The 17,457-nt window shown below is 41.3% G+C and overlaps 1 protein-coding gene across 1 annotated transcript in view; it reads left to right on the top strand.

Moving 5' to 3' along the window:
- TG (thyroglobulin) overlaps positions 1-15,032 on the top strand; it is a 197,148-nt gene extending 182,116 nt beyond the window's left edge. The window contains exons 45-48 of the mRNA XM_067467011.1: positions 5,194-5,301; positions 10,866-11,006; positions 12,777-12,970; positions 14,707-15,032. Of these exons, the coding sequence (XP_067323112.1) occupies positions 5,194-5,301; positions 10,866-11,006; positions 12,777-12,970; positions 14,707-14,819 (556 nt within the window). The 3' untranslated portion in view covers positions 14,820-15,032. The remainder of the gene's footprint in view (positions 1-5,193; positions 5,302-10,865; positions 11,007-12,776; positions 12,971-14,706) is intronic.
- The last annotated feature ends 2,425 nt before the right edge of the window (positions 15,033-17,457 follow it).

Here is a 17,457-nt window from a genome sequence, read left to right as displayed (position 1 = left end):
TATTATTATTAAATTTTTATACCTTACTAGCCGTCCCCTGCCACGCGTTGCTGTGGCCCACATGGGGGTTCTGTGTAGGGGGTTTGGCCCAATTCTATGGTTGCTGGGGTTCAAAATGCTCTGTGATTGTAGGGGAACTATAAATCCCAGCAACTACAACTCCCAAATGTCAAGATTCTATTTTCCCCAAACTCCATCAGTGTTCACATTTGGGCATATTGAGTATTTGTGTAGAGTTTGGTCCAGATCCATTATTGTTTGAGCCCACAGCGATCTCTGGATGTAGGTGAACTACAACTCCAAAACCAAAGGACACTGCCCACTAAACCCTTCCAGTATTTTCTGTTGGTCATGGGAGAAATGTGTGCCAAGTTTGGTTCAATTCCAATGTTGGTGGGGTTCAGAATGCTCTTTGATTGTAGGTGAACTATAAATCCCAGCAACTACAACTCCCAAATGTCAAGATTCTATTTTCCCCAAACTCCACCAGTGTTCACATTTGGGCATATTGAGTATTTGTGTAGAGTTTGGTCCAGATCCATTATTGTTTGAGTCCACAGTGATCTCTGGATGTAGGTGAACTACAACTCCAAAACCAAAGGACACTGCCCACCAAACCCTTCCAGTATTTTCTGTTGGTCATGGGAGAAATGTGTGCCAAGTTTGGTTCAATTCCAATGTTGGTGGGGTTCAGAATGCTCTTTGATTGTAGGTGAACTATAAATCCCAGCAACTACAACTCCCAAATGACAAAAATCAATTTTTGAGTGAAGGACATACATTGGGTTGTTGGGTGTCTTGTGTCCAAATTTGGTGTCAATTCGTCCAGTGGTTTTTGAGTTCTGTTAATCCCACAAACGAACATTACATTTTTATTTATATAGATTTTCTCAGGTCTGGGACCCAACTCCTGGGATAAGATTTATAGCAGCAAAATAAGTCAACCTTTGTTTGTGACTGGCCTAAATATTTCCAGAATGGCTTATCTGTAGCTTGAAATGAATATTTCACAAACAGGTTTCAGGTTACCAGTCTCGCTATCTCGGTACTATTTATTGTCTCTAGCCCAATATACAAGCACAATTATTGCTCATATTACTAAACTGGAGTACACATCATTCCTTGCAAAACTTTGCAAAGTTGTACCAAGCTACTGTTCCACTGGCTGAATTGAAGTTAGGAAGACAGACCTTTCCTTTTGACCAACTATGAGTCCACCAAAACTGGAGAATTTGCAGCCTTAACTCCTTCTTGAAGATGGGCAGTGAAAACTGGAGACTCAGGACTAGGTAGCTCTGTTCCAGAGAATGTTATTTATTTAGTTTCCAGCAGTACTCAACCTCTGCTCATCATTTACCTGCTGGCAGGGAGTCTAGATTGAATGTTCCTCATCCTATCTCTTTAGGTAAGAGAGAAGAAATAATCCCACTTCCCTTTGATCTGGTGATAGACCCTTTAGCTAAAATTTCTGATTTTCTTGATGGAAATAGGGATGGGAAAATATTAACCCTGTCCTCTAAGCAAGTCCTTGAACATATATAGCAGCTCTTCATTTTGCCTGGATGGGACGGAGGCAGAGCGAAGATCTTTTGTCCATGTTCATCCAGTATGCTTCATAGCTATGGAAGCTAATAATAATAATATCACTTTATTTATATTCTGCCCTTTCCCCATGGAAACTCAGAATGGATTATAGTGTAAACAGAGACTGGCAAACATTCAGTGCCTTGTTACAATACAATGAGACACACAAACACAAACAAAGGCAGGGGCTTCTCCTTTCATTTCTGGCTTTTGGAGGCAGTGCTCATCTCTGACTCTAGGGAAGGTGCTGCTCGCCATTTCCAAGCCGAGCAACCTGCATTGTCACCTCCTGGTCATGTGACTGGCATGGCCAAATGTCAGCATGCTGGAAGAAGCAAAGACCACCAGCATTGAAGCGATGGTCCTCTGCCATCAACTCCGCTGGACCGGCCACGTTGTCCGGATGCCCGACCACCGTCTCCCAAAGCAGTTGCTCTACTCTGAACTCAAGAATGGAAAAAAGAATGTTGGTAGACTGGAAAAGAGATTCAAAGATGGGCTCAAAGCCAACCTTAAAAACTCTGGCATAGACACTGAGAACTGGGAAGCCCTGGCCCTTGAGCACTCCAGCTGGAGGTCAGCTGTGACCAGCAGTGCTGCAGAATTTGAAGAGGCATGAATGGAGGGTGAAAGAGAGAAATGTGCCAAGAGGAAGGCGCATCAAGCCAACCCTGACCGAGACCGCCTTCCACCTGGAAACCCTCCCACTGCGGAAGAAGATGCAGATCAAGAATAGGGCTCCACTGCTACCTACAGACTCACAAGAATTCTGATCCTGGAAGACTATCCTACTCAGCCAACGAGGGATCGCCTAAGTAAGTAAGTAAGGTCATGTGATTGGCATGGCTGTTTGGAGCATCTTATGCCTTTCCCGCCAAAGCAGTACCTATTTATCTACTCACATTGGCATGATTTTGAACTGTTAGGTTGACTTGAGCTGGGCTAACAGTGGGAACTCACCCTATCTCGCAGATTTGAACTGCCAAACTTCAGGTCAGCAGTTCAGCAGTTCAGCAGTACAAGAGTTTAACCCATTGCGCCACTGCGGCACATCTATACGCCATATATTTTGAAAATTCTTTGCCTGCTCTAAAGAGTTCTCCTCATTTTGCTTGAGGCAGAGTATGACACAAATGTGCCTCAAAAATACATGGAAATTTAAATTTGTGTGATCTCCAAATAACTCACAATGTATGATAAGTCTTTCAACACTCTATTATAGGTGTAGTCTGTTGGAGGGTAAAGTACAATTAAGAATCCACAGGAAAAAAATAGGATTATGTGTGCCTTATTGTGTTGAGATAAGGCTAGTGTATTTAGAGAAATGTATTGTATAATGAAAATACCATTGAAACTGAGAAAAAGATATTGATAACATAAAGTTTTCATTGAATTATTTCATCAGATGCAATTTGCTTGCTCTGCAATCAACAGTAACTGCTCAAAAGTGCAACTTCCAAATATCAGAAGGTGGCCCTGTCTCAAATCATCTTCAAACTTTAAAATATCACCTAGTTCATGCCTGAGCTGCCAAGGGAATATTCGTTTTAGGGTTTTGTAAAACAAAAGGAAAAGAAAAATAGCTTCGTGTAATTGCTGATTAGCGCAAGGTGGTCAATCAGCACTGTGGTTTTGTGGCCTCTGCTATATATGAGGGTTCGGAGCCTGAAATAATTTCTTGGTAAACCATATGAAGGAGGGGAAAAGAAAAGAAAACAAAAAGAAAACAAAAAAAGAGCATGTTATTCTAATTTGGGAAAAGAAAAAAAATAGACCTCACAACCTTTGAGGATGCTTGCCATAGATGTAGGCAAAATGTCAGGAGAGAATGCTTTTAGAACATGGCCATACAGCCCGAAAAACCTACAACAACCCAGAAAAAATAAAGTTGAGACTGGAGCAAAGCTTCCGCAACCTTGGATCCCATTCCACCTCCAAGATATGTTGGATCATAGTTCCTATCCATCCTGTAATGTATGTGGATGATGGGAGCTATAGTCTATAGTCAAACCTATATTGCAGGCAGGCAGAAGGCCACACTAAAGAATTAATAACTGTCTCATAATAACCACCAATGAGTCAAAGGCAAAACTGTGGCGATCTAATTCTAGATACATGTTTTGTGCCGTGATGTGCAACAGAGCCTTTATACCACTTTCTAATTAAGAGAGTAACTAGCGAGGCTAATGGTGGGAAATTGGTGAAGATCTTTTTCCCTCCCCAACACTCGTTTCACATCAAATAATTGCACACGTGCATGCCTTCTGTGATGTGCACTATAGTATTTTGAATGCCAAAAGGAAAGGGAATCTACAGAATGGACAATTCAGCCAAGTCCATTCTGTAGATTCCCCAGAATCAAGAGGAAAAATAAACAATCCCTTCCTGAACTTTTTTTTTTTGTTGGAGAGCTCTTTTTTGAAACTGAGTCCATCCTAAAAATAGTGACAACAACAGCAGGACTTTATTTCTGCAACGAACCTCTGTGTTTTAGTGTGCCTTCACGTCATTTCCAACTTAAGGAGACCTTAAGGTTAAACCCCTATCACGGGATTTACAGGTTCTGCTGAGAGTGTGTGGCTCTCCAAGTGGTAGTGGGTTCCCTTACAGTCTCCTCATCCTTTTCCCCATTTCCCAGATTAGCTTCTACGGGCCCTTTCTTCTTCCATGAAAACCATTGGACTTATTTATTTATTTACTATATTTGTATACCGCTCTTCTCAGCCCTCGGGCGACTCAGAGCAGTTCACAACAGCAAATACAATACTTAAAACATGATAAAAAACAGTTGAGAACAATTTAAAAGAATAACATTATAACAATCAATAAGCATCAAGCATACCATATCGTCTCATAGTTAAAATCAGGATCCGGTCTCATCATCCAATTGTTCCATATTTCTATAATAGTTACACTGCCTATTCAAATGCCTGCTCGAACAACCAGGTCTTCAATTTCCTCTGAAATGCTAACAGGGAGGGGGCCGATCTAATTTCTGTAGGAAGGGCGTTCCATAGCTGAGGGGCCACCACTGAGAAGGCCCTGTCTCTTGTCCCCACCAACCGTACTTGTGATGCAGGTGGGACCGAGAGCAGGGCCTCCTCAGACGATCTTAACATCCTAGCTGGTTCATAGGAGGAGATGCATTCGGACAGGTAAGTTGGGCCAGAACCATTTAGGGCTTTATAGGCTAAAGCCAGCACTTTGAATTGTGTCCGGTAGCAAACTGGCAACCAGTGGAGCTGGCGCGACAGAGGAGTAGTATGCTCCCTGAGTGCCACTCCTGTTAATAACCTGGCTGCCGAGCATTGGAACATTTGAAGCTTCCGGACAGTCTTCAAAGGCAACCCCACGTAGAGAGCGTTGCAGTAGTCTATACGGGATGTAACCAGAGTGTGGACTACCGTGACCAAGTCAGACTTCCCAATCAACGTATTTCCCTTCAAACTTTAAATAGACTTTCCCATCAGAAAGATATGATGTAACCTCCTAGTATACTAGGTCTCTATTCCAAAGCAAAAGGATGCTCAAGATCTTTTTCCTTCTTCATTACACATACCTTTTTTTCCTAGGTGATAACATCACTTTCTCTGGTGTTTTACTCTCCAGGGACCACTTCATCATTTGCCCCACAATTGACATGGCCAAACACTGGGTGGATCAAGACCGAGGCAATGTCTTCATGTACCATGTGCCAGAAAGCTCCTCTGTGGCCAGGTAAGAACTAATCCATTTCATTTACAAACTAATCCACATAAAGAGAAAGTGTTGATTTGGAACACATAGTTCGGTCCATCAGATTCTATGTTTACTAACTTCAAGCAACCCTACCCTTGGGTTTTCTTGGCAAGATTTATTCAGATGAGGTTTGCTATTAGGGTTGTGAACAGAATTTGTTTCTACCATTTCTACCATTTCTTTCATGTCTTCCGTTTCTTCAGGAGCCTCCACCACACTCCGGGGCAGAGAGTTCCACTGCTGAACGGCTCTCCTGACTGTGAGAGCCGTTCAGCAGTGGAACTCTCTGCCCCAGAGTGTGGTGGAGGCTCCTTCTTTGGAAGCTTTTAAACAGAGGCTGGATGGCCATCTGTCAGGGGTGATTTGAATGCAATATTCCTGCTTCTTGGCAGGGGGTTGGACTGGATGGCCCATGAGGTCTCTTCCAACTCTTTGATTCTATGATTCTATGATTCTAGGAGCATGAAACAGGAAGCCTCCTCCCCAATTGTAGCCTTGTATATCAAGTAGAATTCATCTAACATTTGCTTCAAGCATCTTGTCAGCGCAGGACGTTCTTTTGCAAGTGCAATTTTTTTGTAAAATCCAATGCAAAGCAACTCAGGAAACAAGAAGGGTTACATGCTCTCTTTTCATCATTTGCTTAATATATCACCAGGAAACTTAGACAAACTTGCAAGTACATGTAAAAGGAAAGAGCTTTCTTCAAAGGATATCAAATAAATTCCATTCACATATTTCAAAGGAGGCCAAGGTGCCTCCCTCACGTATGGTTCTGTGGTCTGGATATCAGTAACCAAAAAGGCGGCTAGACATTATAACCTTTTGCATCGGAAATCACATACAGCAGAGATCAAGGGATCTCCTAAATGTGAACAGCTGAAATCCTCTGTCTCTTGAATGTCTTTATTCTGCCTGAAGGACGCTTGGAGTTATTAGAAATAAGGCATCATTTATTACCTTATTTTATTGACAGTCTACATCTTTTGGCTGGCCTCATTAATTAAGCTAAAGGAAAAAAACTTCCCGATATACTCAAATAGAAATCTAGAAAATTTTGTCAAAAATCAACCAGAAATCTTTTCCATGGGCCAATGTAATAACTGTATTTTTGTTGTTGTTTATTCATTGTTTATTTGTTCAGTTGCTTCCGACTCTTGGTGACCTCATGGACAAGCCCACGCCAGAGATCCCTGTCAGCTATCGCCACCCCCAGCTCCTTCAAGGTCAAGTCAGTCACTTCAAGGATACCATCCATCCAACTTTCCCTCTTTCTTTTTCCTTCCATTTTCCCCAGAATCATTCTCTTCTTCAAGACTTCCTGTTTTCTCATAATATGGCCAAAGTACTTAATTTTTACCTCTAATAGCCTTCCCTCCAATGAACAGTCGGGCATTATTCCTGGAGTATGGACTGGTTTGGTCTTCTCACAGCCCAAAACACTCTCAGCATTTTCCTCCAACACCACAGTTCAAAAGCGTATTTCTTCCTTCATTCAGCCTTCCCTAAGGTCCAGCTCTCACATCCATAGGTTACTATGGGGAATACCATTGCTTTAACTATGCGGATCTTCGTTGCCAGTGTGATGTCTCAACTCTTCACTATTTTATTGCTCTCTTCCCAAATAGTAAATGTCTTCTGATTTCCTGGCTGCAGTCTGTCACTGCCTCCACATTTTCTCCTTCTATTTACCAGTTATCAATCAGTCTGGTTGCCATAATCTTGATTTTTTATGTTGAACTGCAACCCAGCTTTTGAACTTCTTTCACCTTGGTTAGAAGTCTCCTCAGCTCCTTCTCGCTTTCAGCCATCAAAGTGGTATCATCTGCATATGTAAGGTTGTTAATGTTTCATCCAGAAATTTTAACTCCAGCCTTGGATTTATCAAGCCCCACACATCTGCACACAATGGTAGTTGAATGGTACGGTATGTATCCCTGCCATACTCCTTTCCCATTCTCGAACCAGTCTGTTGTAACTCATATATACATATACATATACATTGGAGGGAAGGATATTAGAGGCAAAGATGAAGTACTTTGGCCACATCATGAGAAGAAAGGAAAGCTTAGAGAAGACAATTATGCTGGGGAAAATGGAAGGAAAAAGGAAGAGAGGGCGACCAAGGGCAAGATGGATGGATGGCATCCTTGAAGTGACTGGATTGACCTTGAAGGAGCTGGGGGTGGTGATGACTGACAGGGAGTTCTGGTGTGGACTGGTCCATGAAGTCACGAAGAGTTGGAAACGACTGAACGAATGAACAACAACGTACATATACATACTGTTCTGTTATCTGCCACTAGGAGGTGCTAGAGAGAGAATGATAATTCATTTTATGGGGATGGAGCATGGGTTGAAGGAAGAAAACCATTTCCCCCTGTTTTCCTGTAATTACCCCTGCCAATGTCCCCTTTGTGGAAAAAAAGCCCCTCATTTGTGATATGGGAAGTGGGAGGGAGAATAACTCCCCCCACCACCCGCACACACACACACACACCATAAGATGGGCTATACTTCTCTCTCTAGCGCCCCCAGTGGCCTCCACCTGGATAATAGAACAGTACTAAAAAATGAAAACACCCCTTTCTCTGAATTGAGTAGCAAAAGACAAGAGAGTAGCTTAAGAGGAGAAGCCCTCTATCTATCTGCCTTGGTGGCACTTCTGACCTTTCTGAACGCCTGGGTGGAAGAATGGAGGTGACCAACATAACTGGCCCCTGAGGCAATGCATTCAACTTCTTTTTCCCAATGCATTCAACTTTTTTTTTTTTGGTAGCTAAAACCAAAACTATTCACACAGGGCAGCTAAAATGCAGACAACAAAGAGCTTAAAATGAGCTCATACAATGCTAGACAATGAGGTTTGGAAACATTGTGCAGACCAGAAAGGAAAATTAATTGCTTATGAGGAGGTTGAGATTTATTCACTGGAAATGCTGACCACTGATGTCCAAATAGTGAAATCGAGGGTGAAATAATCTTGCAAGAACTCAAAGACATAGCCATATTAGTCTGGAATATCAATAAGCAAAAGGATCATACAATCATAGAGTTGGAAGAGTGCCCATCCAGTCCAACCTCATTCTGCTATGCAGGAATATACATCCATGCATTTTGACAGATGGTCAACCAGACTCTGTTTTAAAACCTTGGATTGGAGAACCTACTCCCTAGGAATCTCTAGGTCTTCCAGTATGACCTTATGATCATATTCTTGACCAATAATCATGACCGCAAAAGCTAACATGCAAAATAAATAAATAAATAGAAGACCAACTACATTACCCAAAAGAGCAGACCTTGGAAGTATGTTTTGGACCACATAACATAGTGTGCATATTGGTTGGGATGTCTGGGGAGTTATTGTCTCAAGAAATATCTTTTCCAGGCTCTGGCGGAAAGTTATCCTTCGGTGAACTTAGCAGACTTATTGCTGGGGGATGCATTCTCTAACCTCTTCTCCCCTCAAAATCCGTGCTCCTTTAAAAGCAATATTTATGGCAACAATTGTGGTAATGTAGAGGGGAGAAGCAAGGATGTTATTGTCAAAGCAAAATGATTGAGCTCTGATCCAGTTTAATCCTTGTCTAAACATCCAGAGGATGGAAAAGTATGCTTTAATCTTATTTCAGCTCTCTCTTGTCTGTTTGGTCAACTGCTAGTAAATATCTCCCTTTCCATATGCAATGTATTGCGGAAGTTTTAAGATGGGTCAGAGGACAGGGAGGCCAAAATTGTTCTGTGTTTCATGGGAAATCTTTGTAGGAATGTACAGTTCTTTGAATGCAAAGGGTGTGGTATGTGGCAATGTCTTCTTTCTGCTGGAGAAAAGTAACCAAAGAGAGACATTTTTGCTATATTTGAAAATCCCAAGGCCAGTATCCACACCAGGGGTTTGAAATTGTTTGATATTGTATGTTTCCCTTAGATCAGTGGTTCCCAATAAGGTCTGCGGCTCTAGATTATTAAATTATTAAATATGTTTTTCTGTGGGCGAGCAGATGGCGACTTCTGGATGGCATAAGTCCTGTATCAGAAACTAGAGCTGATGTGGTCTATCCAATGTAGTTTTCTGAATCAGCACCCCAAATAACTAAACTGAATCTAAAGTTGACCAAAACTGATTCGTAACCCTTTTGGTAGTAATGTTGGAGAGTTGCCCCTGGTCAAGTGGTCCCTGGTCAAAAAAAGGTTGAGAACCACTGCCTTAGATGCTGCAATAAAAGATGGGATAGATATGCTTTAATGCAATAAATAATGCAAAAAAAATTATAATGATTCTCAGTGAATGAATTTTGCCATTGCTACCTAGTTCAAGGATTAACCGTTGTGGTTTTATTTCACTTGTTGCTGTTTTTATTAATTTTAATTGTGTTATTTTAACTATGTTGATCAGGCTTGTCCCCATGTAAGCCGCCCCAAGTCTCTTCAGGGAGATGGAGGCGGGGTACAAAAATAAAATTGTTGCTATTATTATTATTATTATTATTATTATTATTATTATTTGAAACACAACAAGATTAGTACACAGCAAACAAGATCACTCTGCTGGCTGTTGTATTGGATCACACGTCAGACACGTGTGATGCATCAGAAAATAATGTGTGCACATTGTTGTTGCTGTTGCTGCTGCTATTGTTATTAAGATGCAGTCAGCCCACAACATTTGTGGGGATTAGGAAGAGTTTGAAGACCTAGCTGTTCCGGTGTGCCTTTCCAGAATAGGAAACCCAGCATTATGTCCCAGAAGCACTTTATCAGAGATTTAAGATTATCTGCACATTGCACTCACCCTAAATCCTATATTTCACCTGTCATACTCAGCACTTTTAATCTGTACCCATTACATTTGGCCCGGCCCTAGTTTTATTGTGTTATGATGTATTGTTTTTGTTTACTGTTTTGCTTAATTTTTTTTATTTGCTTTATAATGTCATGTGTATTATTATGTTGTTGTTTTTATTGAGGCCTTGGCCTTTGTGAGCCGCATCGAGTCCTTCGGGAGATGCAAGCGGGGTACAAATAAAGATAATAATAATAATAATAATAATAATAATAATAATAATAATAATGGGTATGGGCTTCCACAAAAGTGAAGAACTGCAACCAAAAACCTATTTTTAGAGAGAGCAGCACCTCTTTAGGAATCCTAGGTTCTTCAGCACAACACCAAAAGTTTTCCAAGAATTCCATTGGAGAACCTAGAGATTCCTACAGAGGTGTTTCTGAGAAACCCATGAGATAACAATACACTATTTAGAACTAAGAACAATTTTAACCAACATAAACTTACCAGTATTTCAATGGGAGGTGTGGGCCTGCTGAGATAGTAAAGCTGATTGGGATTATTGTTGTTGTGTGCCTTCAAGCTATTTCAGATTTAGGGTGACCCTAAAACTAAAGTTCAAGGTGGGGGCTCGGTTAATGACCTTGGAGGGCCGAATCTGGTTGACGTTCCTTAGTTTGGGGACCCCTGCACTATATCATGCTGGCTCTCAGCTTTTTTTCATCTTGGCTCGATGTCTTTCTTTTCTTTTCAGTTTAAGCCTAGAGTTCTTGCCTGATGTCCAGTATGCATTTGGGCTGCCTTTCCATCCTGAGTATGAAAATCGGTACCCTCTAGAAGAGAAGACCCTCTCCTTAACCATAATGCAGTATTTTGCCAACTTTATAAAATCTGGGTGTGTATTACATGGTTCTCTGTGTCGTAATCCAAAAGGCTTCATGATGAGCTTTATATGCTCTGCAAAGCTCCTTTACCAACTCTTTATTTGTGCATCTCTTTAGCATGCAACCAACTTCATGGAGCCCCCAGTGGCACAGTGGGTTAAACCCCTGTGCTGGCAGGACTGAAGACCAACAGATCGCAGGTTTGAATCCGGGGAGAGGCAGATGAGCTCCCTCTATCAGCTCCAGCTCCTCATGCGGGGACATGAGAGAAGCCTCCCACAAGGATGATAAAAACATCAAAACTCATCCGGGTGTCCCCAGGGCAACGTCCTTGCAGACGGCCAATTCTCTCACACCAGAAGCGACTTGTAGTTTCTTAGGTCGCTCCTGACATGACAAAAAAAAAACTCCAACTTCATGCCAAGTGCATTCACTTCGATAGAAAACTCTGATGTAACCACCTGGAAAGAACTTTTCAAGTGATACCAGTGGACATATATGCAGGGAGAAAGTAAAGTCAGAGGATCAAAAGTAGAACTGATACACTTTTACAGAGAGGCTTCCTCCAAATTTGAAATCTTTATTAAAATCGTATCAGATAATCAGATATTAATTAGCCATTGTTCTGATCAGTTTCACATTTGTGGATGTTGGAGCCAGTCTTCATCATAATTGGACTACACTCATTGAAACCCAAAACATTTTGGTTAGCCATGAGCAATATGAGGATGGCCAATTTCAGTGATCTACACTAAGTATAGCAACATCTGGATCCAGTGTTTTTTGTCCTCACCAATTAAAACAGGTGAGCATTGTGTGACCCATTGGTCACAAGCAGAACTTTGAGGTCAGTGACCCACAAAGCCTCCAGACCTCCGTAGAGAAAAATGCTAAAATGTTGTGGGCAAAATAGCTCTAAAAGACCCTATGGAGGTGACCCCACACTCTCCTCCATAGTTGTCCACCCCTGAATTAAAACTAGTGTTTTAAAGAACTGACTTTGTCGTGTGAAAAGACCCAGCATTGCAAGTTCTCTGGAAGCATCAAAAGGTCTTGTAGGACATTGCAAAATCATTAAACCTCAGCTTTCAATGAGCATAGATGAAATGTTTCAGTACTGTTAGTGCTTTCGAGTGAAGTGGAACAAATGAAACTAATTGGAGGAAGTTCAAGAGAAGAAAGAAAGTAGACATCCCTTGAGGCTGTTGACAAGAACCAGATGAAGAAGAGGCAATCACCCCAGTTCATATATCTTTGAGTCTCATTACACATTCAAATTCCAAAAGGAATTTTTCCAAAATCCCATATTTGTCATGGTGGAATTACAGTGGTTTCCCCCAAACATTCCTTTTAGGTCTAGTGATTACATTGGTTGGATGTATCCTGGAATTACGTAATTGGAAGAAACCTCAAAGTGCATCAAAAGCATGGTTACGAGTCCTATATCCTTCCAGATGTTATCTAGGATTTGTTACCATTAGCTATGCTGCATAGGGTTGTTGTGAGTTGGAATCCAACCACATCTGGGGATCTCCCATCCATGTACTAACCACAGTTGACCCTGCTTAGGTTCTAAGGCCAGACAGGGTCTGGTGCCTTTAGGCCACATCTGGAAAACAACATAGTCTCCATTATTTCTATAGTGTAGATACACCCTAGTAGTGCAAAGAATGAAAACATATGCCGCTTATACTCTTTAATGTCGTAATAGTTGTTGCATAAGTTGTTGATGTTGGAGGCTGGCTAAATCATAAGACATTCATTTCCATTTCCTTTTCTAGAAACCCAAATGGCCCTTATAAATTCTCCAGAAAAGTGGTTGGAATTGCATCGCCCTGGCCTATGTTTCAAGCAGACACTGGCAGAGACAATTATAAAGAATTTACTGCTTCTTTGAAGAACCAGAAAGGGCTGAAAAAGGCAGAATGTTCCTTCTGGTCTGATTATATCAAAACACTCAAGATGTCAGCAAGATGTAAGTTCATGAATCATTTTTTTTTAATGTGCGGCTTTAGGATTTTGTATCTCATGGAGTGGGGAACATTAGGCCCCTGGTGTTGAGTCTCATACCAAAAACACTCCAGATTTGGAAGGGATTCTACCTTTCTTGTCATCCCAAAATGTGACATGACAAGAAAGTTATCTTCACCTGTCAAATATCGTAGGCCATGGAATCAATCCCACTGGGCCATTTTAAATGGCCATTTTTTCTTCCCCATTTCAGCATTGAAATAAAAGTTTCCTAGCTTTTATCTCACCCACTCCCCATTCTAAAGCATTACCTCTTTAAGTTTTCCAATGTTACCCGATTGTCAACTTCCAACAAGCCATAGAATCACTTTGGAGGATCTAGGGCTTCTTAGAGAGGCATTATTTTAGTTTAAAAAATTGTGGGTTTTTTTATTCACAATTTTTTTTTTTACATTTGCAGTGGTCCTCTGCACTTAAATCCCTGCAAAAATGGAAGGCCCATTGTATGTGCATTTGTTTTTTAAAATAACTTAGTGGGTAATCCTTTGTTAGTCTTGTCAAAGGCTTTCATGACTAGAATCACTGGGTTGTTGTAGGTTTTTTCGGGCTATATGGCCATGTTCTAGAGGCATTTCTCCTGACGTTTCACCTGCATCTATGGCAAGCATAATCAGAGGTAGTGAGGTCTGTTGGAACTAGGAAAAAGGGTTTATATATCTGTGGAATGACCAGGGTGGGACAAAGGACTCTTGTTTGCTGGAGCTAGGTGTTAATGTTTCAACTGACCACCTTGATTAGCATTTGATTGCCTGGCAGTGCCTGGAGCAATCTTTTGTTGAGAGGTTATTAGATGTCCTTGTTTGTTTCCTCTCTGTTGTTGTGCTGTTGCAATTTTAGAGTTTTTTTAATACTGGTAGCCAGATTTTGTTCATTTTCATGGTTTCCTCCTTTCTGTTGAAATTGTCCACATGCTTGTGGATTTCAATGGCTTCTCTGTGTAGTCTGACATGGTGGTTGTTGGAGTGATCCAGCATTTCTGTGTTCTCGAATAATACGCTGTGTCCAGGTTGGTTCATCAGGTGCTCTGCTATGGCTGACTTCTCTGGTTGAAGTAGTCTGCAGTGCCTTTCATGTTCCTTGACATGAAAGGAACATGAAAGGCACTGCAGACAAGAGTCCTTTGTCCCTCCCTGGTCATTCCACAGATATATAAACCCTTTTTCCTAGTTCCAGCAGACCTCACTACTTCTGAAGATGCTTGCCATAGATGCAGGCGAAACGTCAGGAGAAATGCCTCTAGAACATGGCCATATAGCTTGAAAAAACCTACAACAACCCTTTGTTAGTCTGTTTTTATAAAAATTACCAAAACTTTGAACGCCCCAAATTCTTCCTGAGCAACACATTCTGCGGAAGTTTGCTGTGAAAATTTTGAAGTCATACTAAAGATACTGAAATCATCCAGCTGTATCAAAATTGAATAGTTGCATCACATTCTTTTGCTTGGAATTCACTGGCAACAGACTCACAGCTAATTGAATTAACATTAAGCAATGTAGCATCTATCTGTAGCAGGATATTAAATAAGAATTAATCCTCAGGAGTGTTCCCAGACAGCTGCCTACCAGACTAATGTGTGAGAATAATTAGGGGAGCCTATTGGGTGGAAGCTGCTGCCTTAAATGATTATTTGCATGAACTTTCCCTGTATGACGCATCTTGTTTGTACTATGGTTTCAGGCGGAAGAGAGCAGCCTGCTGTAAGCAACCCCAGGGATGAACCTGCTGAGGCATCCGCTTCTAAAACGACTCCAATGAAACCCCCAGAAGACAAAGTGGCCTATAGCAAATAAGATGCAGCACTTCCATCTGGTTTTGGATCAAGTTATTCTGCCCCAAATGGGTGAATCATCTAGTTGTAGCATAATGGCATTTTTGCACTCGATTACATTACTATGAGATATGGTTAGTGTCATATGAGACAGGTGAAATCCAAAATGGTATAGATATGGTCCTGCCCAGCGAATCAAATCTGTTGAATATCCGATTGTAAGCACAAAACTCAATAAAACTTCAAAACAATTTAAAAATGACTTTGTTTCTTGAAATGCCCAAAAGAGCATGACAGTTATCCACACTATCTGTATTCGTCAGAACGTAGAACTTAGAATCATAGAATCGTAGAATCAAAGAGTTGGAAGAGACCTCATGGGCCATCCAGTCCAACCCCCTGCCAAGAAGCAGGAATGTTGCATTCAAATCACCCCTGACAGATGGCCATCCAGCCTCTGTTTAAAAGCTTCCAACTTGTGTCTCTATAGCAGATCTGGAAAACATGTGGTCCTTGGAATATGGTTGGGCTACTCCTCCTTCATCATGCATGAAGGCTTGTAGATGTCCAACAATGACTACAGCACTGCTTCTTTTTATACTGTGGGCCCCAAATGGGGTCCTTTAGCTCAATGTTGGGGTTACAAAAAATTAGCAATAGTAAAAAGTTTCTGAACATTGCCCATTTATACAAATCCAATAACAACAATGTGCAGCATTTTCACTGCACTCCGCAGAAAATGCCTCAGCTGTAGTACACAAAAAGGAAAATCAATCTCTTTAGCAAGACTTGCAGTAAATGTTTGCTTTTTTCACCTATTTATATATCTATATACCTAGGATCATGTCACCATCTATTACTTACTTACTTAAGCAATCCCTCATTGTCCGAATAAGATTGTCCTCCAAGTGCAGTGTCTTAGCGGTGGGTACATAGGTGACTGTGGAGCCCTATTCTTGACCCACATATTCTCTCGCAGTGAGGGCATCGGTTTCCAGGTGGGGTTGGCTTGATGCGCCTTCCTCTTGGCACGTTTCTCTCTTTCACCCTCCATTTGTGTCTCTTCAAATTCTACAGCACTTCTGGTCACAGCTAACCTCCAGCTAGAGCACTCAAGGTCCAGGACTTCCCAGTTCTTGGTGTCAACATCTATTAGGCAGAAAGCGGTCGCAACTGGAAAAAAATTAAGAGGCCCTGGTCTAGATAGCAAGACATTCCCTATGAAGCTCAGTTGTTTTCTGAAAGTTTTTTCACATTGACATGATTTTGGTGCAACACAATAATCATGCCCCTCACATGGGCTTTATTATATCAGCCTTGGGAATTATAGTTTACAAGTAAAAGGAGCTATTGAGAAATCCATCCACTACCATCCTAATATATACATCTGAATGGAGGAATAGAAGACTCAGATTAAGGTGAAGAGCATCATCCTCAGCAGATGAGGTTATGACAGGATGGAGTGATAAAACTGTGATCACCCCAGCGTTTGCTGAACAGTGAAGAAACGTGATGCTGGCGGATAATTTTCAGATGACACATACCATGCACCATCTAAAAGACAAATAGGAGTATTCTCTCGGGTTTAAACACCATTCTTATATTTGTGGCTTTTCTGTTTTCGTGAGGGTCATGTACACTCTCTCTTGGGAAAATTGAGGGCGTATTGTGAGACCACATGATTCATAGGGAAAGAGAACAAGGCTGAGAAAAGCAGAAGACAATACAAAAAGAGGAAGACCTCTTTACAGGTAAATTACTACAGTTAAAGAAGCCACGGTCTTGGATTTCCAAGACTAAGCTGGGTACTTGAGGATTCATGGAGGTTCCTCATTCGTACAGTCGCCAAAAGTCAAAGCCAAACAATAACATCTATAGCCTGTAAATAAAACTGGGTAGATGAATGCGGACATACACTTCACAGATATCTACAGGGACTTTCCTGAGATAAAAGAATTAAACTGTTTCTTTGCACAGTTTTACAAAGCAAGTAGCTTTTTCAGCTTTTAAGAAGATCTATCTAATTAAGTGTTTCTCAACCTGGAAGTTGGAACTTTGGGGGGGGGGGGTGTCACAAGGGGGTTTCAGAGGGATCACCAAAGACCACCAGAAAACACAGTATTTTCTGTTGGTCCTGGGGGTTCTGTGTGGGAAGTTTGGCCCAATTCTATCAGTGGGGTTCAGAACGCTCTTTGATTGTAGGTGAACTATAAATCCCAGTGTGGTGAAGTGTAAACTTTAATCTACTGTTATGTAGTTATAGATAGGTGTTTAGAGAAGTAAGTATTTAGAGTAGCATAAATGAGGGGATGGTAGCCAGCTCAGCTCATGTTGAGCTGGGTTACCATGGAAACAGGGGCAGAGCCAACTGCCACTTGGCAGGGCAGCCATTTTAAAACAGTTAGTCTGTAGTCAGCGAACTACAGGAGAGGCTAGTTCTAGTGTGTGTGTGGAGAACCAGTAAGTTAGTCTACAGTCTGCGAATTCGCAGCCTGAGTAGTTTAAACAAGTCGAGTTGACTTATTTATATTAATAGTTAGTGTATGAGAGGAAGGGTGACAGAAACCCAGTGAGAATCTCTATTGCAACAGAAACATCACAAAGAAAGAATAAGCTTGTAACTGAAGTAAACTATTAAGGAAAGAAACACAGTTTGAAGA

The sequence above is a fragment of the Anolis sagrei genome, chromosome 4, assembly GCF_037176765.1.
Source record: "Anolis sagrei isolate rAnoSag1 chromosome 4, rAnoSag1.mat, whole genome shotgun sequence".
Lineage (NCBI taxonomy): Eukaryota > Metazoa > Chordata > Lepidosauria > Squamata > Dactyloidae > Anolis > Anolis sagrei.
Note: the sequence above shows the minus strand (reverse complement) of the source record. Positions and strands in the feature narration are given on the sequence as shown.